The sequence below is a fragment of the Sturnus vulgaris genome, chromosome 3 (assembly GCF_052056855.1).
Source record: "Sturnus vulgaris isolate bStuVul1 chromosome 3, bStuVul1.hap1, whole genome shotgun sequence".
NCBI lineage: Eukaryota > Metazoa > Chordata > Aves > Passeriformes > Sturnidae > Sturnus > Sturnus vulgaris.
This window is the reverse complement of record NC_142245.1, coordinates 89,318,215-89,343,471: the sequence shown is the minus strand read 5'-3', so window position 1 is coordinate 89,343,471 and position 25,257 is coordinate 89,318,215. Positions and strand designations below refer to the sequence as shown.

The following is a 25,257-nucleotide window of genomic DNA, read 5'->3' as shown; positions in this document are numbered from 1 at the left end:
TCATATTGTTTTGGTTTTGCAACTGTCCCCATCACTCCCACTTTTCTGCAGTTTATACAATCCTGTTACAGTTGCATAGTTGCTCTTCTCCATTTCACCTTAGCTTTTCTTTTTCTCACCAGCTGGTCTGCCCAAAAAACTTGACTTGTGTTTTAATAGCCTGTTAATGTTATTTCATGAATATATCAGCTTTGTGCTGCCATGAATGTACATGGACAATTAAGTGTAATTACCATGTACTATACAAAGGAGGGGGAGGAAATCTCAAGGCATTAAAACATTTTAAAATATATGTACTAATTTCAAGAATCGTAGCCATTCACTGTATGCATCTACACAGCACCACTACAGGAGAGTGCTCCTTCTAAATAAAATATCCCAGGCATTTATTCCTTTCACTATCCATCTCTTCAGTTTCTAACTCATAATGTTTCATGGCAACAAAGTATCGGATAAAAGTTTCGCCTAATGCTTCCTTAATGCACGAATCTTTCTCAAGTGCAACCAGAGCATCTTCTAGTTTCAGAGGGATGGATGAATGTTTCAGATCACCAGTGTGATTTTCTTCTTCAAGCATATCATCATAGCTGAGTCCTCTCTTTATTCCATCTAGACCTGCAGCAATAGTAGCAGCAAGGACCAGGTATGGGTTTGCTGCAGCAGAACTTAATTTATTCTCTATGTAAGTGCCTTTTCCACCGTGGCATTTGACATTGAAGGCACAGCTGTTATCATTATATGCCCAATTTGCATTTACAGTCTCTTTTGATTCTTTACTGTATTTAGAATAAGGCTTGCGGCAACTGGTGGTAGGAGCCATCAAGCAGCTGATAGCTGCTGTGTGTGCCAAGAGACCTGATAACCAATTTTTTCCAAGCTCTGAGAGCTCCTCAACTCCATAACCAGCAGAAAACAAATTCTTCTGGCCATTCAGATCCCATAGGCTATGTGATAGAGCCCCCAGATTGTATAATCCTGATTCTGAGAAAAAGCTAGCCACATAGTTATACTTCTTAGCCACCTCTTTAAGGCCTGTTCTAAATGTGAAGGCACTGTCAGCAGCATCTAGGCCAAACGCTGGATGAAAAGTGATCTCCATTTGCCCAGGCCCACTGGAAGAAGAAAAGCTTTCAATGTTGGCACCAGCATAATACATTCCTTCAATAAGCTCCTGAATGAAAGTCTGGTCATGGTTATTTAGTATCGTGGCTGCAGGAAAGGATATTGTCTTTGAATTTACAACCTCAGTAATGCCATAAATACAAAATTCATAAGTGAATGCAGAGTGCAAAGAAAAGCCATTGTCCTGAAGCTGGCTCAGCTGTTTCTTGGCAATGTGCCTTGGGGAGGTCATTAGTGGGGTGCCCAGCACAGTGAAGGAATCACATATCACTCTTGCAGTCTGCTCAGTCCAGGGTAGTATTCGAAACGTCGATAAATCAGGGTTCAAAATTATGTCACAATTGAAATTGGTTGCATTTATGTAGTCTAATTCATTATCTTTAGGATTCAGCGTCAGCTCAAGGTAACTTCTGGGCATGGCAATGCCATGGATTGCTTTCTCCTAAACACAGAGCAGAATGACAAATTACCAAACCAGAAAAGAGCTCATTGGTATTTTTATGTATATAAAAGACATATAATTCAGATTCTCAGGTAGAACAATATTTTTGTAAAAGAGCACTAAAATGCAGGGATCACCGACATGAAGGGTAAGAGACACTTACTGTGTCTTTATAAAGCAGAACAACTTTCTGAGAGATTGGTATGAAAACTATGACATCCATGATAATTTTTTAAATTTCCCGAAAAGACAAAAAAATTGTTCAACACTTTTCCTGTATGGTGTTTATATAATTGGTATGACCAGGTAGGTGCACTCTTTGCAAGTCAGACTTTTATCTAGTTAGTCTATTTAGCTTCCATACCCTCTGATCATTTTGTTTAAGTAGACCCAAGTGACCACACAAAACTCATATCAATACAGTTCAGTCTGTAAATTCTCTTTAAATACTGTTTTTCAGATGCAACATTTAACAGAAAAATCTCACTTTCTAGACTTAAAAAGTTTGGGGTAAAATGCAGGGAAACACTTCCAGGTAAGAAAATCTCATAATTATACTTTCTTATCCATTTGAACAGAAAGCTTCAACTGATGAAAATGAAATGCAGGTGAGACCCCAAGGAAGAATCATCTACCTTCAATCAAGCTCATTTATCACTTACCTTATGATCAAACATTTCTCTGATAAAAACTGAAATTAGACCAAGTTCTATCAAGTGGAATTTGGCTCATATTTACATCTTACCTTTATTCTTCTAAGGGAAAAAAATTGCCATTTTTGTGAGTAGAGGAGACAGAACAAACCCATAAAGGGGCCAGCTCAGAACTGAAAATGGCCAATTTTTCATATCCAGATGGAAACTGCAAATGGTGGCTTCTCTTGAATGAATGAATGAATGAATGAATGAATGAATGAATGAATGAATGAATGAATGAAATCTGTCTTCTTTTAAGCAGCTGGCAGTAAAGAGCATCAATGTGTGACACCCATAATTAAAACTGCACACTCTGGTGAACTCTGCTCTAAGATGTCTAAGCTGTCCATTTGGCACTGAAAAAGATGTCAAAGGTTACTACTGCCCCATAGTAGTAACTCTCCCTCTTGAATACCGAGACCTAATTTATCCTGCTTCCTAATTTGATTTTTATTTCCTGAATTGTTACAATGGTAAATTTTGCTGTTAAATAATTGCACAAATCAGTGATATTTTCCTATCTTATTGATAATTATGAAATTCCTCATAACGAAAATGATTTTATTTCCAGTCATTTTATTTCTCTCAGTGTTTAGTCATTTCTTTTTCACAATTTAGAGATGTACAGCAAACTAATTTTTTTTATAATGTGATGGATCTGAAAAGATATTTCTGAAGGAAGAGATTATTAGAACTTCAAAGAACCGAAATTATTACCCTTATCTAATTAGATTACTATTCGGAGGAAAAGAGGAATAAATGATTGCAATGATGAAAGAAGTCCAGATCCTTTGGGAACATGAGCAAGGGGAAGGAACAGATAATTTGTTCTAAGTTGGAGTTGCTGCCTGCAGTATGGAAAAAAATATAATTTAAGGATGGGGGCGTGCAAACACATAAAGCTACAACTAGAAATGAAAAAACTTACTTGAAAAAATCGAGAAGGAACATTCTTTGATCTCGACACACCATGGAGGTCTATTGACTCAAATCTGACAAACTGCACGTTGTCCCTGGCCATCTGCTGCTTAATAAATTCAATATGAGAGAGCAGGTAAAGGAGAGTTGGGTTTTCGAGGCCGTTTACATCAGGGTCTCTGTTGAATGCTAGAAGTGAAGAGGAATGTTCACGTCAAGCAAAATAATGAATGCTGGAATAAGGCTAAGGGTGGCATGGAGTGTAAAAACAGAAATGAGAAAAAGATATGGATCATTAAAGAGTTTTGGAAATAAACACACATATTTTTCCCTGCCATCCTGTATAAAATTTCTTATTTTTTGGAATGGTCTGTAATTTAAATTTTTTTTCCAGTTAACAAGAGAACACATGGCAAAGCCACATTTTATGAGGTTTGTTGGGTGTTTTTAGGAGCAAAAGCAGTAACTGGATACCTATTTCCCACTGAAAACTGTCAGAATATAGGTGTTGTTTCTTCACTGACTTTGTAAAGTGCATTGATACAGAAACATTATAAAAAGGGCACTTTTCTACTAAACCTTTGTCGAGGTCTCTTGAGGAGGATTGCTGTATTCTCCAGCACAGGCAACGACTTTTAAGGGAAGCTTATGCATTTATGCATTTGCTATTATGGAGTCATCAACTGTACTGCAGAAGCTGTAGGGCTCTATGAACTTCTTGACATGAAGGCAACAGCACCTGAGTATAACTTCTATAATGGAGCAGAGAGTTGAGCACAGTAACTTCCTTTCAACCTCAGTCTCTCAGCCTGCTTTTATTTTGAGTGTCTATGTATTGTTTTTATTCAAGTTAAACCACATAAGGCATTAACTTCCATTTAGTACAATAAACTAAAACAAACAAGCGTAACATTTCATATTAACAGGCAAAAAATTGGGGAAAATATATTTCTTTTCACATTTCTGGGAGAAAAGTCCTCCATTCTTCCTGAGGATGTGTGCAGATGACTTTTTGCAGATGTTTCAAATCCACAGTGGAAGATCTCCAGTAGCAACCATTCACCACCAACCTTCAAGTGGAAGATTAAATCTTCATGCTGAGACACTCTAAAGATTGGTGGGAGCAATCCTAATCTCTCCAGCAGCAAATTACCCAAACTAGAGCAGATCTCTTCTAGCAGTAGCCAGCAGGCACAAACACAGCTTTTTGACCTCTCCTTTGGGGCAAGTAGGACTGCCAGTTGCAAGGCTGTAAGAAGGCTCAGCAGCTGGCCAGCACAAGGCTGTCAGAAAAAGTTAAGTAATAACAGTGCACTATGAGGAATGGCAGCTGAAAGCTCAGAACAAGATTCAAGTAAATAGAAGAACAGAGTAAAAATTGAACAGAAAGAAAATAATTCTACCACATTCACTTCATTTCATGACATCTTTCTCTTTGGTCTGTTTCAGCTCTAAGTTCCCTATGGAAATAGTTGGGTTTCTTTTCTCAATGCCTTCTATAAACACTGGGGCAATATGCCTTTTAAAAGATGAGTATTAAATAAGGAAGTCCTGTTTAAATGTTCTGTGTAACACTCACTCTGTTGCAGGTGCTGCCAAAACACAAGAGACAGCAGGGAGGACTGGCCTTGTCTTGCTATGCCACCAAAAAAGTTACTTCAATAGCACTGCAGTCATCCTGTAATGTTGTTTTACAACACTCAGGTTTACTGGCATTTTCCAGATTTGACTTTTTTATGAACATGACCATTATTTAGAAGCTCATCAACAAATATAAACTGTGGCTGTTCAATAGGTTAACAGAACTTTAAAAGATTCTGATAATCTTCCTAAAGTTCTAAGTCCTAAATCTTCCTATCAAGAGAACTTTTTTTAACTCCAGGGACAGAAATCTGAGGCTTTCACATTTAAAGCAGTGCTCAATGCCTTATTTTATACGTTTAATTTTCTTGGCAAAGATGGTAAACGTTTCCTGTCAAGCACCTGTCACACTGAGATTTTTATGTCTCTGTATTGTTCAAAGAAAGGCTTGGCTGACAACCCTTGACATCAGTAAACTTTTGATGTAAATTTTGCAAGCATTTCTTAAAATGTCCTGAAATGTTTTTTGTTAAATTTCCATCTACTGAACAGATATTTTTCAGGTAAAAGTATATAAACCATGAAAAAACAGCAACTTTAATTCTAATTAATTTTTTAGAGCAGTATTCCTGAGAGATATAGATTATATAATTCAGTATATAAGAAAAAACACAAATGTTATGTGCATTTATATTATTGATGCATAAATTCATTTTAAAAATACAGCTACAAATAGACTTAATTTAAACATCTGCCAGTGGCAGGTAATTTTCAAAATTTTAAATATGTGTGTTGTCTTCAAGCTAAAGTTATTTGAATAAATACCATAAATTCCATTATGTGAACAAACATTAACCGAAAATCCATACACATAAAACGTTTCTAAAGAACACTGAGAAAGAAAAAAATAATTACTAAAGAAGCAAGAATTTGTCTTCTCCAGTTGGACTTAAGAGAATAAAGTACATATATTGGTCTAGTATTAGTCTAGAATTAATCTGTATATCAATGTCGACATCCTATTAGTCAAAAGACACTTATTCGTTTACAAGAGCCTTTTCCAAAATCTTTTAGCATCAACAGTAACAGTCATGCAGCCTTCACATACTTTTTGAGTTCATCTTTTATATCGTTTGCAGATTAGATTTCTCATTGAAATACTGTTTCTGTAAATTTTAAGATAGGTAAAAATGTCACCTCTGATCAGTGTTGGAAATATGAGAAGAGATTTGTTTCTTAAGTAATAATTAGTGAATAACCACTAACTGCTCACTTTTCTACTGCATAGGACCCAAAATATATTTTCTTGACAGTCAGTAAATAAATCACTGACAAACTACATCCATGATGCCAATTATCATCAAAGTTTGGAAAGGTATAGTAGGCAATGGAGTCTTTACTCAGTTCATATCTTCGTTGTCCAGAGCATTAGTTACTAGAGGCAAAATAGGTAATAAATATTTCACAGGCTTAGCTGATTTAGAATCACAGTCTAAAAGTTCTACATTCTTCTAAGGGAGGATTCTGTTCATGAGTATCACTTTTTCTCTAGGTTTCTGGGTGTCTAGAAATAAGGGCATCTTCCTCTTTATTTCGGAAAATCTCCTTAAAGAAACATGCAAGTTCAATACGATGCTCAAATTTTTGTTCAGATTTTAATTTTAAAAATCAAATAAAAATCCAGACTGGCCATCTTTCTTTAAGCAGATCATTAAACATCTACAACAGTTTGGCAGGACACAGAAAGGAACCTAATATTTGTTTGTCTGTGGTTCTGCATTTCTCATTTATTTCACCACTTAGAAACAATTAATAATATTCCTTTTTCTACTGTAATTAGCATGAAGTATCTACAAATATAAACTATCTTCATATGTTTAAAAAATATTAATAGCACAAAACTAAAAATATCACCAATAATAATAATAACAACTATTATTTTTATATACTATTATTATTTATAGCAGAAGAGTGGTGCCATTCTTAGATTATTAATATTGAAATCATCCAGATTGCTCAGAGCAGCTAGGGCAAATAGTTGACATCAGCTTTCCCTTCTCAGCAACAGAAAAGTGCCAAAACAGGAGAAAGTGCATGGCCCAGATCAATCTCTTGTTTTCAACTTGTTCAAGGTCACTCTTTCGTGGAGTCCCTTATTAAACCACACCACAACTAAAATAAACAATTTTTTAGTACTAGAAGAGGCTACTATGTTTGAACTCTAACACAGGGTGCTCTGAAGATCTATATTGACCCCTTTTATAAAAATAGATACCTTGTGTTGGTATTCACTAGCAATGAGTCCCCCAGGATAATCACAAAACTACACTCTTCTAAATCCTATGGAAATTCCTGTCCAAACGAATTTAAACAGTCTGTTCTTCCTTACAGAACTCTGATTTGTATATTTAAGAACAGCCAGTTGACTTGTTTTGCACAGCATGTTATTTACTGTTCTCACTTTTGCCTTCAAACATTAAATACCTTTATTTCTCAAACCTTATATGACAGCTTTTCCTACAGCTGGTAACATTCTTATTGCTACTTTTCTATTCCCACCTGGTTTTTTTACAGGGTAAGTAGACATGAGTTGCATTTGAATGCTCTATTGATGTAGTGATCAGAAGCATCTTTGAAAAAAATACTCCGTTTCCATTTCTTTCTCACCTGAAAAAAGTTTCTCCAAAACTGCTTACTGATTTGATTTCTGCAGTAAAGTACATAAAAAGTTGTTTCCTACCTTGTATTTTAACTCACCTATAAGACTCTTAGCAGGGGAATAAATATGTAAGCATACTAGAAACTCCCAAAGGATGGGAGACAGTGAAAATATTTCCCTGATCTGTTTGACAGTGAAACTTTAGATTTTTTTTCCATGTTTCTTTGTCTCATGACAGTCTGCTTTCTTTTTTAAACTTAATTGCAAAGCAGGCTTTTTACTGGCATGACCATGTAGAAACTCAGCTTTCTTATGAGTTGTATAGCTGAATTAGAGACTGACATATTATAGCTTCAATAAGCCATGAATTATTCTTTCCAAAGTGTATGACAACAGGATGACACAACTTCTCAGAGAAGATACATCTTCAATAGTCAAATGCAAGGCATATTTTTTATCTCTCAATAAATGAAAGATAAAATAAATAACCTATATTTTTCTACATTCCAAGATATTTTATAAAAATGGCTCCTCTCTAGTGAATGAGTAAATCATCACAGTTGTGTACAAAATTTAGAGGATTTGAAAACAATATGTGCAGGCGTCTGGAAGAAATTCAAGGTGTATAATACCCAATGGAATTACCTAACTGATAATCCTAAACAAGATGAAACTACACTGTTGCAAACTGGGAAGTCCCTTCTGGCCTAAAAATATTTGTTCTAATTTTAAAAAATCAAGAGAATCATAGAACAATTTGGGTTGAAAGAAACATTAGAGATCATCTAGTTCCAGTGTCTTTGCCACAGGCAAGGACACCTTCCACTAGACCAGGTTGTTTAAATCTCCTTCCAACCTGGCCTTGAACACTTCCAGAATGAGAGAGAGCTCTACACTAAATGGGAAGCAAGGTTAATTAGGGAAGGCACTTTGTACAGTATTGAAGGTGAGGATTAAACTTTTCACAATATGTTGTAGAGGGAGAGGCAGCTGGCAGTCACAACAAGTAGAGAATGCATTTCCCTTACATTAGGTCCCATCTAACATTTTTGAACCTTTAACAATTACCATAAAGAAAGGAAGCATCTCCAGTGAGTGGGAAGAATTACTGTCTGAATACACCTCTTTCTCACAGTCATGCCATGACTAGCTTACAACAAATACCAGAGACAGGTGAGTAGAATCTCAGCTGAAAGTGGACAAAGTAGATCAGAAAGACTGGATGGAAGTCCTGTCTGAGTATTTTTCTTTTATATAGATTAAGAGGAGAAGTGGGAAATCATACAGAGTCACAGAGGAGGAAGATTTCAGCTATTAGTATGGAAGATAAAGGACTAAAGAGGTTTTGGTTGCTTTGGTTTGTTCTTGTAAGTTAACAAAAACGGTGAGTTGTATATAACTTAGTTCAGAAAGAAAAGGAAAGAAAAAGACAAAAAAATATTTTTTTCAACAGAAAATAAGGGCAACGAAGAGGATTTAGAAAGGAGCTGAGCTTCAGCCTGCTATTCTCCAAAAGAGTTCAAAATGTGGAAAAACAGAGAAAAATGTTGTTGAACCCAGATAAGGCATGAGGAAAGAACATGAAGAAACAGTTTATCTTTGGTTCTTCACTTTAGGAGACCTGCAAGAATGGCACAGATTGTGTAAAATACAAAGCCAAAAAAGTTACCAAGTGAAAAAGACAGTCCTAAGTCCCAAAGTGAGACATTGCTATGCTGCAGGAATTACAGCTGAGGCAGTGACTATGAAGTGACCACTTACATCCTCTGATTGTCCACTTACAGCTCTCAAAGAGTCTCCATTTCCCTTTCCTTGTGACTGACTAGATTTACTGAGCAGAATCAGAGGGGGCAGACATGTCTCCTCCAGGTGAGCACAGAAGACAGTGAAACCACATGGGGAGTTGAAATTTAGTTCAGACTGTGTGAGCAAATTTTTCTTTGTCCATGGAGAGAAAAGCCTAGGCTATTTCTTTGCTGAAGGATTCATAATTCTGTCCCTGAATACTAGGTAGCATCATTTGTTAGTGCCTCATTATTAAAAATAAGAGCCTTGAACAAATCAAGAGTAAGAATATGAGGTTAATATTTTAGCAGAAAACGAGATTTCTTGTAGGACTGATGAAATACACTTTTAAGTATGAAATACAGCCTGCTAGCATATTATTGATACGTTTTTCTTTAAAAAACCAAGTTAACAAAGGAACCTAGTGTTTGGGGTCAGAATGTGATTCTTGAAGCATTCAGACTTTCTTGTGTGCTTGAAATTTCAACAGTCACCAGGTAGCCACTGGTACCTGCAGCCATAGCAGAAATATATTTTCTTTCTTCAGAAATTTTCCTCTCTCTTGAACAGTTCCTGGTCTCATGCTGGTCATATTTATATGGCCATGTACTTGATATATACTCAAGACGATGAGTCCTGTGGAGAGGACCTGCTTCTGGAGCAGGTTCTGGATTCCCAGCTCTGCAGTCTGCACTGAGTAGATTTTAAAACATTTTTTATCCTGGCTACAGACCAAGACATGCAAAGTAAATTTGAAGCCTCAGGTGACAGACTTATTCCAGTGCTTTTCTCACCCACAGCTACCTGGGGGTGATTTTGTTTCCTAAGGTCCAGAAGAGAGATTTCTCCTCAGCCTGTGTGATGTCACCAGGCTCAGCTGGTCCTTCTGCCCACACACAGTGCCTGTGGCTGCTGAGGCCACCTGCAGTCCCTGCCTCCGGACGCCCACATCCCCCTGTGTCACAGGGGATGATGCACCGAGACTCTGGGCTATTATGATCCTTGGGTGCTTCACATTGCTTGAATAAAGTTATTTCCCTTGGCCTCCTCTCTGGCCACTATAGCATTAATATTCTGATTTAGTAGCATGCAGAGCAGCACGTGGTGAGATTTCAGTTCAGAGAGGTCAGTATACACCTGCCTTATGTGCTATATACACTGTACATATAGCACATGCATGAAGTCATCCTTTGTGCATGTATATACCATGAATGGTTATTTAATGCTACATATATTCTTTACTCTTATTCTTATTCTTATTCTTATTCTTATTCTTATTCTTATTCTTATTCTTATTCTTTACTGTTTGGAATCATCCTTCTTTGTCTCACAAGAATGCAGGCATTGAACAGCTTAAGAAGCACCTGCTAACTGACGACTCCATAACAACTTGCAGAAATGCACATTATCATCAAACATAGACATTTTGGCAAATAATATTCCGAAATTCAGATTAGTGCTGTCAGTATATGCACCTAATTTGCTGTGTGCGTTAGCTTCTATATTTCCATGGAAAAACACTTTAGATTGAGTTTTAGCTTTAGCTTCAGTTCCAGTTTTTTTGACATTGTTCAAGTAACATTTTTCTTACTAACCCAAATATCTGACACGTCTGCTTCTTTTGTATTATTTTTTCTCACGCCCAAGCACTTATTTTACAAAATATCTGACAAGAAATGGACAAAATGCACATACAGTAATATTTCCACATTGACAATCAGAATTCTGGAAAAAATATATGGATTTATAATTTTTGAGAGATGTTACCCATGTAACTAACATGGCTGCATATAAATCCTCTGATGTACTCTGAATTACTGATGCTCAGCTACATGTTTTAACTTTTCTACTGCTGATCTCTAGATTGTCCCTTAACTGTGTACTTTTATAACAATAAAGCATAGTCCTGTTTTGGCCATATTTCAACACTGAGTGGATCTGAAATATAATGTCTTGTAATTTTTCCAAACATTTTGGACGAAGTCTTCTGATTTGAGCAAGTTCAAATATTTGAAAACTTGTGAATTATTGAGATTGCATTTCAGATCTACTCAATGTCAAGATATTTTTAGATCCAAAGATTCAGGCACTTTGCTCACTGAAATATTGAATAAAATGTTTTAGTGAAAAAAAAGAAAATATTTAAGACTTGATCTTATCAATCAATAAATTACCATGGGCAGCAATGAAGTACTGTTTATGCAAAGGCTCATTAAACAGTGCAAAATTTTATCTAAAACTTTATTTTCTTCAGTTATGTTACTGAATATATTCAATGAAAATTAAATTTTGAACATATATAGTTCTTACTAGGTAGAAACTATTTTTGTGCATTCCATTTACTAGTTGAAATGCACAGTGAACCATAGAACTTGTTTGGCCAAAGCCAAATGGAATCCAAACCTCATGAGATTCCAGAATGTTTGGTATTGAATACTTTTCTGATGAGGCAAAACAGTTTTCTCCCAGCACCCTTCATAGTTAGTTCTCATCTGTAGGTCTCTTGCAGCCATCACTGCCACCAGTCATCCAGGACAGGATTAATCCCCAGGTAGCTTTAGGCATCTCAGAGTTAGACAATTGACCCAAACTAATCATCACAGGACTTCTTCCCCGCTGAGTGGAAATATACACCCACCTTCAGAGATCAATTTTTATCCACCTCTAACACCTCTTTGAAGACAAAATGCCTGTCTTTACTGACTAGGTAATAAACTTGGATTAGCTACTTCATGTTGAATGGTTACAACTGGGTTGAAATCTCCCTGTGGAATCTACAATTAATCTCATCAATTCCCTCTACTTTGTAAGCAGTGCTATGACAAAGAATAATTAGTCCTATGTTTTAAAATATACTTGCTGTTTTTGCAGACAATGAGAACACAGTAGTGTTAAAAGTTCAATAATTAATTTTACTAGGCTTTATCAATGTGAAAAACAATGTAGTCTGCAAAGGGAACAACATCAAGCATAGGCTGAGAAATAATCCTCTAACCTTTTTATTCTCATAGACATGGCTAGAGAGTGGTTCAAGTGTGAAGTATCTTTTCAAAGCTTTTTATTTCTCATGTAGTGCCTTGAGTAAACACTGATACTGTTCATGGATATCTTTTTCAGACTTGTTTAAACTGGGTAATACAAAATATCTACCAAGAAATCCTGCAGCAGCTAACAACAACAATTGGCATGTTCAAATTGTCTGTTTTCAGAACATCTATAGCAGGGTTTCTATCCATCTGTCAGGAGACTTGAAAAAAGCAGGCTGAATTGATATTGTTGTAAACATTTAATTGCTATTATTATATTTTGTTACGTAGTTAATGATGGATAAAGTATTTTATCAACAAAGAGATTGATACTTCTTGTATCAGTAAGATAAGCCAAAAGGAAAGGTATCTGTCCTGGAAAGCTGATAATGTGATCACCGACTGATGCTCATGGAAATGTATCAATCTCATATTCATACAACTGACAAATTGGTGGTTTTGTGCTTCCTGGAAACAGAACAACAAACTGTTCAAGCCCATTACATTATTATAGCTAATAATAGCTTTCAGTTTGTTGATCCAGCTAGCCCAGAAGCTTTTGCAAAGAAATCACAGCCTATTAGTAGCAATTAATTGTCTCTATAAACACTTCCAAAATTGACTTATTGAACAGCATGAAAATAAGTGGCAGTTCTCTCTGCCTCATTTGCTTTTCTTCTCCTATAGTTTATGAGAGGTGTTTTTGCATTCCAGTCCTCTCACAAGACAAATAATTGAAAACATCATCCCTACATGGGAGCAATTTCTACTGCTGGAAATGTTTTTTAAAAAAGGAAATTTTAAGAAGAGCAGATGCCATCAGTGCTTTGCAGTATCTAGCAGAATTTTGGGAAATGCTGCCTGCACTCAGTTTAAATGAGAAAATATTTCAGTTTTATTGAAAAAGACATGACCACTTGTGTGTGAAGGTTTTTGGCAGCAGGCAGTTGGACTTTATAAATGCCTTGCTCTAAAAAAAAAAAAAAAGGCAGCATAGATGTAGAACACAATATCACAATATCCAATCCATCCTGATCACACAGAAACCACAGGTGTCAGTTCACTCTTGAACTAGCTCTGACTTAAGTTTGCAGCTTAGCAAACAAAACACTACAAAACAACAGGAGCATTTTCTTTAAGAGGGGAGCAGGTGATGTTTAAGCATCCTTACCGTCGAGGCCTGTGGAGGAGTCAAACTGAACCTCAGGAGCTGTGCTTTCTGCAGGTGTAGGAGCTGCTGGTAGTCCCAGAATAAGGTGATCCACATTGCTTCCCATCGGTTGCTGCTGATCAGAGCCAGCAGAGCTGAGGACCAGGACGGTTTTGCTCTGCTGCCCCGTTCCCTCCTTGTGGAAGCTGAGATACTTTTGCTTTTCCTCTCCAAAATGGGGACTAAATGTCTCAAAGGGCTGGCCCTGCTTGTCAGCTGCTTTCTCCCGGGGTTTCAAACTTTTCTGAGCAAAAGTGCCACCCGCCTTGCCACAGAAATTGGGCCCATGAGAAGGCAGATGACCTTCACTCAGCAGGTTCTTCAACTCTTGTAGACTTCGTTTAGAAATGCCAGGTGCTGCCTTGAAGGACTCGGCAGCACGGCTCCCTGGCATGGATGCAGCACTTCCTAGAGAGCTCATCTTTGTCACATGAAACTTGACAATTTTTTCTTCCATCCCATCCTGTTCTTCTGGCTTTCCCCCTGCCTCTTCACTGTCCTTGTCCCTCTGCAGTGCCTCCGTGCAGCCACCCCTCTCTGCATCCCTCACAGGCTGCACACCCGGGGGCAGCTTCCTCTGAGCTGCTGTATCTGTTTCCTCATGCATTTTTCCTAATATTCTTCTCCCAGTATCAGCGTATTCCAGGGTTTCTCGTGTCTCTCCACACCTGTCTCCTTTACTATCACTGCCAGAATTGGGATTGTTGTGACCTCCTCTGTCCTTCTGAACTTGAGAAAAGGCAGTGGGGTTTTGAAGAGACTGCTCTGATGGAAGTTCTGAGCAACCAGTGGTTCCTTTAAGGGGACAAGGATCTGGGATTTTTGAGGTGCGGGGCAGCTCCATCTTCTCATTTTCTAAAGGAGGAATATACTTTGTAGGACCTTTGATTCCCTTTTTCTTTCTGAAACCACATATATTGTTGCCATCAACTTCATCATTGTCACTTTCAGATGTGTTCTGTAACCAGCAATAAAATATACAACCAAACAACATGCATGAATGACACAGAACATGGCAATGTAGCACTACCACCTGCTGTATTTACCTTGTAGTACTTCCACTACTTCTTGATGATGGAAGTCTCTGTGAACACTTATTTTGATCTCTAAAATATCTCACAGAATTATTTTTCTCATGTTTTAGAACAAAATTGGAGAAAACATCTTCATAATATTGTTCTTAGGCAGATTTAGTAGATTATAATATAAGACATAGTACATTGTGTGACATCACTTGCCAAACATATGTCCTTTAAAGTTAAAAAAAAATAGTATTACTTGTAATATAGCACAGATTTCAGTATTGTGAGTGATAAATTATCAAGATAGTGATTGAATTCTTCATCTCACAATGTCTTAAAAAAGATTCCCTGACTAAGTTTAGCCAAAATCACTGCATAGCCAAACACAAACTATTATATTACTAATGTATACCTACTCGGATATGTATTTAGGAGATATGAACACTCCTTGGTTTGCTTGGGTTGGACTGGAATTAGCACCCGTAAAAACACTGGGAAATCAAGGGATATCCTCTGAATGACACCATTCTTTACCTTTTCCACAAAGGAAAAATCTGCACTCTCTCCAATTTCTGAATTTCCAGAAGAAGGGATCTGCACAAAAGCAAAGTGAATGCCAGGCTGGGTAAGGCAAAAGTGATTTCTGTTGGCAGACAAAAGCATGTAGAAGGAAAAGCAGCAGAATCCAATGTGAATATGGAACGAAGCAGCTACATTGCCTATATTAAGATCATTAACAACTCCCCTTTTTCTGTATTATTCCTCCTTTTTTCCACCATTTTCCCACCATGCTATTTTCCATCATTCTAGAAAAAGAGTAAAGATGTTTACGGCTTCTCTCCTCACGAAGAGGTCACAGGAATGTTTCCTCCCTCTCTCCTGCCTGCCCCAAATTTCCGTGGCAGGCTGTATGTAGAGCTGTTTTGGAGCTCAGTGGACGCTGCTGTTGGCTGGCAGGCCAGCAGCTCTGTGGGAGGATAAACCCGTGACTGCCACGCACACATCCTGACAGCCCGTGCTGCCCACTTGCCATCAAACACAGTCCCGGTGCATTTACAGCAGAAGCCCTTCCCTACCCTGGTTTTAGCACTCTGTGTTAAATGAATTCATTTCTTCATCCAAGGGCTTTGGTTTATTCCCATAACACACCCTATAAAGAATACCCATTAAATAATTCTGGGGGTTTGCTTATACCCCTACACATTCACTCATGCAGAATAGATTTAATTCTTACAGCTCTATATCATTACGGACAAGAAATGTAATAAAATAACTTTTTTTAAAAGCATAGTGGACAAAAACAGATTATAATTCAGAATTATAATTTTAATACTTTCCTTAGTAGTACAAAAGGGGAATGAAGCTGGGAGAGAAACAGTAGGAGTGAAGGAACTAGGGTCTGCCAAATGGAAAAACACAAGTTTTAAAATAAAAGATTCATCATAGTAAATTTCTAAACAGATAACGGGTTTTTTTGAGAGAAAGTAGAGTTCCAGCTATGAAAGCTGTAGTCATAAAAAATTTATATTATCATTAATTTATGACAAATACTTGCTTTAATATCTTTTGTGGCAAAGGCTGCCATCACCAAAAAATCTTGATTTACAATTTATGGGGTTTTCAGAATTCTTTTGTTTCCTTTGAGTAACTCAAAACCATTTACATAATCATAACACCATATCCATTTCTGCTTTATAATGTATGTTGATAGCTATTGAAAATTTTAAAATTAGACTAAATTTTTGCCTGTTATCCATGTTGTAGATCTCTGAAAAATGTTCAGCAAAATGACTGAAGGAAAGTTGAGCTCATCTTTTTTTATAACACCTGTACTGAAGTCAGACAAAGGATTGTTCATATGTCAAAAGCAAAAATGTCAGAAAACTACTTCTTCATACAATTAGTCATTCTAAAAGATTTCATGAACACAAGGTATCATTCCCACATTTTAATCCTTACCTAAACAAATTCCTTCTGAATAGACATGAGCAGGATAAGGACTGATCACTTGCAAGTTTGTAAATGGAAATGTTCTTTTGCAACAGACCTCAAATAACTGATGAGTCTATAGTAATTTCCAAAGGGTTTGTTTTCCATGAAGAACTAGGCTATGGTATTGCAGTTTGATTTTAGACCCAAAAGAAATACCATACCCATTACTCTTCAACAAAAATAGTGATCATTTTTACTTTCAAATAAACAAAACTCTTACAATTATACAGAGAACAACCTATGCATTACTTTAGGTTGTCAGCAAAAGGTACATTGTGAATTTTTGCAGCCAAATTACTCTTAATTTCTAAATAAACAGACATTATGGACTTCCATTTAGAAAATTTCATTTTTCATTTTCATTTCATTTCATTTCATTTCATTTCATTTCCTTCACAGTATTTTCTGCACTGAAATAAACATTTCTCTATTTGTTGCAAGGTACCACTACAGCATCTCTTCATAATAAAGACAGTCATATGCATGAGATATAACACACTTAGATTTACTTGTCTAGTAGTTGATGTGGTAAAGGCTTAGTACATGGGTAGAGAGGGGAGACCACCCAGGAATAGGACTTATGAATTATCTGTTTAACTTTTTATTTCTTGATAGAATTTTTGTTTCTACAGAAGACAGGGATGATTAAGTGAAATAGTGCCTTGAAAGAGGTATAGTGCAAGTGAGCTTGCTACAAATGATTACTTAATTTAATTGAACCATGTGTCTTGCTGTGCTGAAAAGAAAGCAAAACAGTCATGGCATTAATACAGCAAAAATTTTGACTACTTATAATTTTCTTCCTGAATGTTCCTACATTTTTTGCTCTGCATCAACAGTACTAGGAAATAGGCTACTTTAAAGTTCTTTTACCCAACATTTGTTTCAGCAGCAATTAATTTTTGTTTGCTGGTTTTCAAATGTTTGCTGATTTTCAAATATTTGCTTGCACCTTAAGTCAGAGGTCTTGGCAGTTCCGAAATTTGCTTCTCTGTCTTAGCAAGGGAACACTTGGGCAGTGATTCAAATATTCCTGCCAGAAAAGTCAGCTCCAAAATACAAACAGTGTGGGCCACATTACACAACAGATCTGAGATTTAGGTTTTTATTTCTAAAGTTTTATCTGATATTATTTAGATTAATATTTGTTGGTACTTTCTCAAGTTCTGAATTCTGTTAGGTCTACTTGTGCCAGTGCCTCAATTTGTGCTGACACATTGATGCCCTCTGCACTGGAGTTTGCACCTAGCAAGGCTTCAGGTAGAGGGGGACCAGTGCAAGTCCTACAAGAGGCAGGAAGAGAAGGCTGGATCACAATTCATTTCCCTTTATGGATAATCTCAGCTCCTAAATAACAGCTTTACTCGTCTTCACTACATTCCTGCTGCGTCACTCTGAGTACACAAGGGTCTGGATGTCTCTGGCTATCAACAGATAAGGGCTACACTTAAGCTTTACAGCAGCACGTTAAGGCACCATGCAGGTAGGGAGAATAGAGGACAGTAACAGCAGGCAAATATTTCAGCACTGTGCAGATGCAATTGCTTGCTCTACTTAAAAAAATTAAGTGCCACTTCTGGCGTGCGACCAGGATTCTACATCTGAGGGACAATTTATACCTTGTGGTAACACAGAAAATATAAATCTAAAGCAATTTTTCTTAATCAGTTTGTGTTCATTTTTGGACTTTGTACAGCTCTGGAGTATTAACTATATCATGAAGTACAGTACTGCCAAAAGGCAGTTCATCTGTAAACCTGCCAAGCTGAGAGCATTGGAAATGTAAAGTGTTGCCTTTGGGAGGAATAACAAATACTGAGGTTTGTGGTGTGTGAAACAGGTGAAAATTCAGGGCAATTTTTGAACTTTTGCCTTAAAATAATATTATAGGTGACTGAAAATATATCTGTAGTATTCTATGTGGCAAATTCAGGTGCTGCAGAGGGAACCTTTCATTTTTCTCCCACTTTTTGTTTGTGTCATGACTTCAGGCAAGACTGCAAACACTATTGTACTTTATAAACCTCTCTCAAAAACATTGACAAAAACAGACATGGAAGTGAGAAAAAGAAACTCTCAGCAAAGCATTTGAAAAGTGTGAAAAAAAGAGAGAAATGGAATTAGTTTAAAAGGAGCTCTGAGTAACTGTAGATGAATAGCCTCAGAAGGAATTCTATCAACGGAAAAGGTGAAAGAGGTAAGGTGCAACTCTAGCTTTAGTATACTTAATCAACAAAATAACTCAATGTTCCTGCTACTGACTACCAAAAAAAAGTGATGCAAGCATTCAACAAAATACAATAGGGGCTAAGTCACATTCTCATTTTTTATTTCATATCGTTAACTGATTGTTAAGAGGTCAAATTGTGATGATCTTTTTGAGTTGGTGCTATAGATTTTTCAAGAATGAAAGACTATTTTTGCAAAGAACATCTAAATGTCAAAATCTGGTAAACCTTAGAAGTAGAAAAACATGGGAAACTAAAATGAAAGTTAAAAATGTATAGGATTTGGTTGGATTAATTTTTTATTTATGAAAAGTTGATTGCTTCACTTAGATTTGATTTTCTTTTAATCATATAAAACACTGTTGAAAAACTGAAATTAAATGTTTCCACTCTGAAAAAAAAAAGCAAAAATGTTGTTCAGGTCATGCTGACATGGGACATTATTTACACTGTTTGAACTTTTTTCCAGTTCTAATTCAAAAGTCAGTTTTTCAGTTTTCAAATACTGTCATATTCTGAATGCTGAGAAACATTTTCTGTCCCTCTCTGGCTGTTACCAGGTTACCCTTTACAGCTCTCCCAGGTTGGTGCATCAAGTTTATTTAATCTTTTTGTGCAGTAATGAATTTCGAATACTTGAAGCCAAGACAGCAGGAGGTGCTGCTTAAGACCTCACACAACAGTACCCATAAAGCAAATAGTTCTGTGCACAAGTGCTTTCCCTGCCCCTTTCCCTGGCAGGCAGAAAGCATTGCCCTGCTGCTTCCCCAGCAACCAGGCAGCAAAAGAGCAGAGGATGCAAGAACAAATTATCTACTGCTGGGAATTAATGAAGCTTCACTGGAGTCACTGGAGCTACAAAGATTTGAACAGGCACAGAATCTGGCCATGGAGCTGTACTGAGGACACCAGAGATATTTCCAGGGAGTATCTCCAAGCACCGAGAGGGGTTTTGGCTCTTGGGTGCAGCACTAAAATGAGGCGTGTGACGATAAACAGGCAGTGGCTGTTAGTAAGCGAGAAACATGAGGATCACATACTTTGTCAAGATATTGCTGTGACTAATTTCTCCCTCAGTGACCTTGTTTGATAAAGTGGCTCTTTGAGAGTGATTTACTGCTACAAAAACCTCGTTGTGAAGGATGTGAAAGTGGCATAAATGTTAGGTACATCTCATTATTTTGCAGCTGGAGAAGTTGAAGGACAAACTTGCCATAGGTCAAGGGAGATGTATGGCAACGTGAGGAGCAGAAAAAGTCTTCTTCCTTCTTTGAAACTTAAATATTTTTTATTATTAATATCCTTCATGTGAAAATGAATGGAGTGAGGTTAGCTCACAATATTGTGCTAGTAATTTTCACATCTAACACCTGCCTTTGATTGTTACACCCATGCAAAGCCTTCACACTACATAACGCAATTACCAGACAAGCTTCTCAAGGTCGTTGATTGTTTTGCTGCTTCAAAGCAACAGAGTTGTCCTTGTAACAAGATTATTTGCAATTACTTTCCCTTGACTATGCAACCTGCACTGTGTTTAAAAAAATCCCTAAATAAGGCAGAGTGTCAAAACGAATAAGCTGATCCTTCCTTCACAGTGGTTTGGGACCACAGAAGTATGAATTCAGGACCAGAATCTGTTTTAAAATGCACTTATATAGAAACTAAGCATTTCCATTTGGGTCAATAGCCTGACTCAAGAGTGTCACTTTCTAATCCAGGTCAGATCCCAATCCACAGACTGTAGTGCTTTCATTTGCATTAATGAAGTTAAATCCCATATATTTTCCCAATAATATTAATAGGACCAGATTTGCATCTATTTTTGTTACTTTTGACAAAGCTATAAGTGAAACTAATAGGAAGTAAAAATCTCTTAGGCTTGCTTCCTAAAGCATATGGAGTGTTTTCAGCTTAAACAAGAAGCCTTTCTTTGACCTCCCTTTCCTTCAGGATCAGACCATGCTTAGCATACATGCATGAAGAGCCTTGCACATAATTCACAAGGAACAACACACTCACTTGAAATCTTGAGCTAGATGCAAGAAGTATTTTACATCAGTATATCTGCTAGGAAATCATTCATGATCAGTCTCTTACCTGCTGAGTAAGATCTTCCTTTTTGCTCATGTCCACTTCATTCTAGTTCAGGTCACCATTAGAAATGGCCTAGTAAAAACCTACTAGAAAGCTATCCCATATTTATAGGCACAGACACAATGAAGGTCAGTTCACACAGAATTGCTGCAAAGTTCTTTTCCCAGAAGGCCACACAGATGATGAACCATGAAGAGCAACCCCAACGAGTCATGCCCAAGAGCACTGCTTTCTGGAACAGCACGGAAGTAGTAAACTGGCAAACACACATTATTAGCTGCCTGCCTGGAAACAAAGGCAACTGAGCATAAAACTGGTTTGCTCAACTTTTCTCCTCACAAAAGGCTTTTGTCCTGTAACAAGCCATTTCTGTTCTGGAATAGAAGCTATTGTTAGGCTCCTTAGAGGTAAAACCTATACTGGGCATTAAAACAGCAGTATGTTTTTGAGGCACATTAACAGGTATTTGAAAGGCACAGAACACTGCAAGAACAACATGCAGCAGCCAGTTAATCTGGTTTGCAAGTTGTAAATTCATAGTGATGCATCTGGTTTTATTAGAATTGAAGAGGGGTCATTCTTTGCACTAGATATCTAAAAATATTTCAAAGATTAGATAGTTAAATTTATCTTTCTTATATTTTTTGTTGTTTGGTTTTTTTTTTCAGGTTTAATATGTATTCAAAAGACTGCTTTTAACTTATTCATTCAAGTTCCTTTGGATGACATAAAATTAAAGGATGGCCATATTGTTGTGCTTAAAGCAACCCTACCTGACAACTCATCATCCAATAAATTCAAGTAAACATGATGTTCAGATTGGCAATTAATTATGTAAAAACTCAGGGTTGACATTCTTTTAATACAAAAAAAAAAAATATTGTTAAAATTACCCAAAATAATGACTACTCATTAGGAGCCATAATTCACAAAAAACTTGGGCATCATCAGTCCAATGCATAAATATAAGTGCCCAAGTCCCAAACTGGGATTCTGAAAATCCTTCCTTTTCTTGTTGGCCAGATATCCTACATTTGTGACTCCATCTCTGCAATTTCTGTAACTGCCCCCGTCTGAACTGCCCCACTTGTCACAGAGCAGGAAACAACTGGAAGTTCACTAGTATTCAAGAAATAGGCTTACTTATATGTCCTGACATTTTGTCACCCAGACGCCAAAAAATTCAACACCTAGCCCATTCAATAGGATCAGGCTCCTACACAACAGATAGCATGGAAATCAGCATTTTGCTTTCAGAATAGCACTTTCAAAAATGTTTGCCTGAGACTGCCATCATACAACAGTAGGCACAATTGCATAGTTCCTTTTCTAGGCAATGTACGGCTGCCATAGACCTACACTTTGCCACAGCAGAGTTGCTTGTGAGCCTGTTAGGACGAGTTATGTCAAAAAAACACTTCTGAGCAGGACTATTCACACCAAATTGTCTGAGAGGCAGAGGCCAGACAGCAGCAATTCTTCTGGCTTCCCATCTTTACCGTTTTGAATGCAAGTAGGAGCAACCTCAGTTCTTAATTTAGAAAATACACACTTCAGGTTAAAAATCTCATTTTCCAGAGCAAGAAAAATAATCTTTGCAACAACAGTGGTCAAACATTAGCACAAACTGCCTGGACAGACTGTGAGATATCCATCCTTGGAGGTATTCAGAATTTGACTATAAAATGCCCTGAGTAAACTGAGACAAGTTCAGAGTTGGCTCTGATTTAAGTGGCAGATCAAGCCTGATAACTACCACAGATACTATCCAGCATAAATTATTATATGATTGTGCTTCTGATTCATTTATACATATTTTTATTAACTTCATTGCATTCTTGCAAGTAAAAAACATCTGTGGCACACTTCTCTTGTTCTGCTCCGTTCTGCTAAACATAATAAAGACAAGAAAGAGCAACCTCTGCTTTAAACAGTGTAGTTGAGGCACCAATCTTACAAACATCATTAGCAAGAAACAATCTTTTCATTAATGTTGGAAGAAACAACAATTTCCATCTCAAGTATTTATTAGATCCTCTTTTAAAAAAGTGTTGGTTTTTTTCGCTTTATGGATAGAGTGAAAGAGGAGAAGGAGGGAATTCTCTGCCAAGATCTGCCTGGAAGATGCTGCAGGTTTCAGAAAAACTTTGCTGATTGGAGAATCTGAGAATCAGATCCAGAAACTGGTGGAAGCTCCTTTCAGATCTACCACAACACAAAGATTACTGCAAAAAGCATTGTTTGGTCAATTATCTTCCCACCTTTGGGAAATAAGATAAATCAAGTCAAATCTACTGTGTCTCATTAGAAAAATCCAGGGGTTTAAAAAAATTTACTTTTATGTAATCATTCAGAAAGGCAGTTTCTGTAACTAAGCTTTTGTAAAAAACTACTTTCAAATGGATATAGGAGTATTCCTCCTGAAACAAACCTCTCTACAGTCTTTCAAAAAAAAAAAAAATAAAAAAAAAAAAAGAAAGAAAAACAAAACTTGAGAGTAAAGCATTCTAAGAGGGAGAAGTATTCTGACAATAGAGAGAAGGGAAGATAAAATTAATGGAAACATGTTTCTTTTACATTTATCATTGGATTCATGAGAGACATTATAAGTGGTGAATTCCAAATTCCTGAAAACCCAGTTTAGCATTGGCCACAATAAGAAAGGGCCAAAAGGTATGGAGTAATGTTTATTGCTTGGTCAGGAACACAGCTGTGAGAAACAGCCATGCCATGCTCATCCACCCCTTTCCTGGCAGATAGATGAGCTGGGTTGGAGCAGACCTGCCTCTTAGGCTTGTCCTAAAATGCTCGTCCCATCTTTCATCCCTTCCTCCTCCTTCTCTTCTACTTCATCACAGAGGAACCTTTTCCAGTCCTAATACCCTTTAGGTAGGTGTAGCAAAGTTCATCTTCCTTGCTAAGAAGACTTGAGTTGGTTTCAATTTGGCATTAGCATAAATGTGCTAAAAATGTTCGATTTTTCCAGCTGTACTGGCTACAAAACAGTTTTTAACATCATCATAAGTAAACCAAATTACTCAAGGGCTTATACAGTGCAGGCTAATATTTTCATAGCTATATCACAGGAAAGGGAGCCTGAGGAGAACAGCTCAAAAAGGTGTTTTCTGGAGGAGAAATAAAGATTTACACAAAATAATCCTTTTATTTTACAATGTAGAAGTGATACCCTGAGTTTGCATAATTATTTACTTTAAATATGCAGGGCTTCAAACACAATTTATCAAATACCAATATAAAAGTGGAGACACTTCAGAAATATAACACAGAATAAGCATCACAAAAGTGGTTACTTAATACTTTAACTACAGATGCTTTGTATGTACTGTCTATGATGAATAAGTGCTAATGAGAAAGTGCAAACTGCTCATTATCCCATTAGTAGCTCTTCAGCAGCTAAAAAAAGAGAACCAGCTTCTCTGGTGACAGCAACCATGGCAAACAACTGCCAGCTCAGGGGAACGATTCACTGGTGAGCTGATGGAAACCTTCAGGCAGACTTCACTGTCATCATGACTTAAAACTACTTCTGATTCCAGCTACTTATAAAAGGGTATTTTTTTTCATGTACTGTCAAAAAAAAAATAAAATTATCACTGTTTGTACTCTCCTCCCATTTAATTTGGTTTTCCATGAGGGAAAATTTCTATATACTATGAATTGACATAATTTTAAGCAACAGAGAATCAGGCTTCGGAGCATCCACCAGGAAATTATTTTTTCTCATAACTGGTAAAGGTTACATCCAGTTGCTAAAAAATATTTTGTCCCATATCAGAAGCCTTCAGAATAACAAACCTTTTAAAGCAGTTTAGCATTCTTATAAAATGGAGATTTACAGACTACCATCCAACTACCATCTACACTACACAGTACTATATGGTCATACAGGTTACAACGTGTTTTGCCAGATCTATCACAGGCGTTTTTTTATAAAAGAGACTCTTGAACTCTCCAGTTCCAAGACTGGCAATTACCTGGCTGACAAATCAGGTATTTGCTAAGTCTCTCCCACGTCATCATAAACTTATAAAATTCTGAACTGATACCTAAAGGCTGGTATTACAAAGCCAAATGAGAAATTTGAACTTTGAAATCTCTTCAAGTATATCTAATCTAATGTGTTCCTTCACTAACAGAATACATTTCTTCTTTTACCTCTAACCCTGTGCTTTGCCATCATTACTAAACAAAACTGTAGCTTCTATTCACAGTGCCTTTCTCTTTGCATTTTTTTACAGCTGAAATATTATTTAGCATCAAGATTTACAAAATATTTCAACTAATTAAATTCCATATTGCCATCTAGTAAAACAGATTATTAAAGCTTAGATTTGCACTGATCCATCTCAATTACTGACACTATGTTTCTCCTGGGCCCCCTTTTAAATTTTCCTCACATGGTTTTCTTTTCTGGCATTCTCAAAAGGTAGGCACAATGCTCACATTGAATTGGAATCAA

At 36.8% G+C, this 25,257-nt stretch overlaps 1 protein-coding gene across 1 annotated transcript; it reads right to left on the bottom strand.

Annotated features, from left to right (window-relative positions):
- Nucleotides 1-364: 364 nt before the first annotated feature.
- LGSN (lengsin, lens protein with glutamine synthetase domain) lies at nt 365-20,810 on the bottom strand. The gene is made up of 4 exons (XM_014888857.2): nt 20,781-20,810; nt 13,400-14,396; nt 3,188-3,366; nt 365-1,564 (listed from the first exon to the last, which is right to left on the bottom strand). The coding sequence occupies exons 1-4, from the start codon at nt 20,808-20,810 to the stop codon at nt 365-367; spliced, it is 2,406 nt and encodes an 801-aa protein (XP_014744343.2).
- Between the last annotated feature and the right edge of the window lie 4,447 nt (nt 20,811-25,257).

Bases quoted from the DNA above. Each gene is read 5' to 3' on its own strand.
- LGSN (XM_014888857.2), bottom strand. From the start codon at position 20,810: ATGAGCAAAAAGGAAGATCTTACTCAGCAG. The intron at 14,397-20,780 runs GTAAGAGACTGA...TGCTGGTTACAG, and splicing joins AGGAAGATCTTACTCAGCAG to AACACATCTGAAAGTGACAA. The intron at 1,565-3,187 runs GTAAGTTTTTTC...CTCTGTGTTTAG, and splicing joins TTCCTTCTCGATTTTTTCAA to GAGAAAGCAATCCATGGCAT.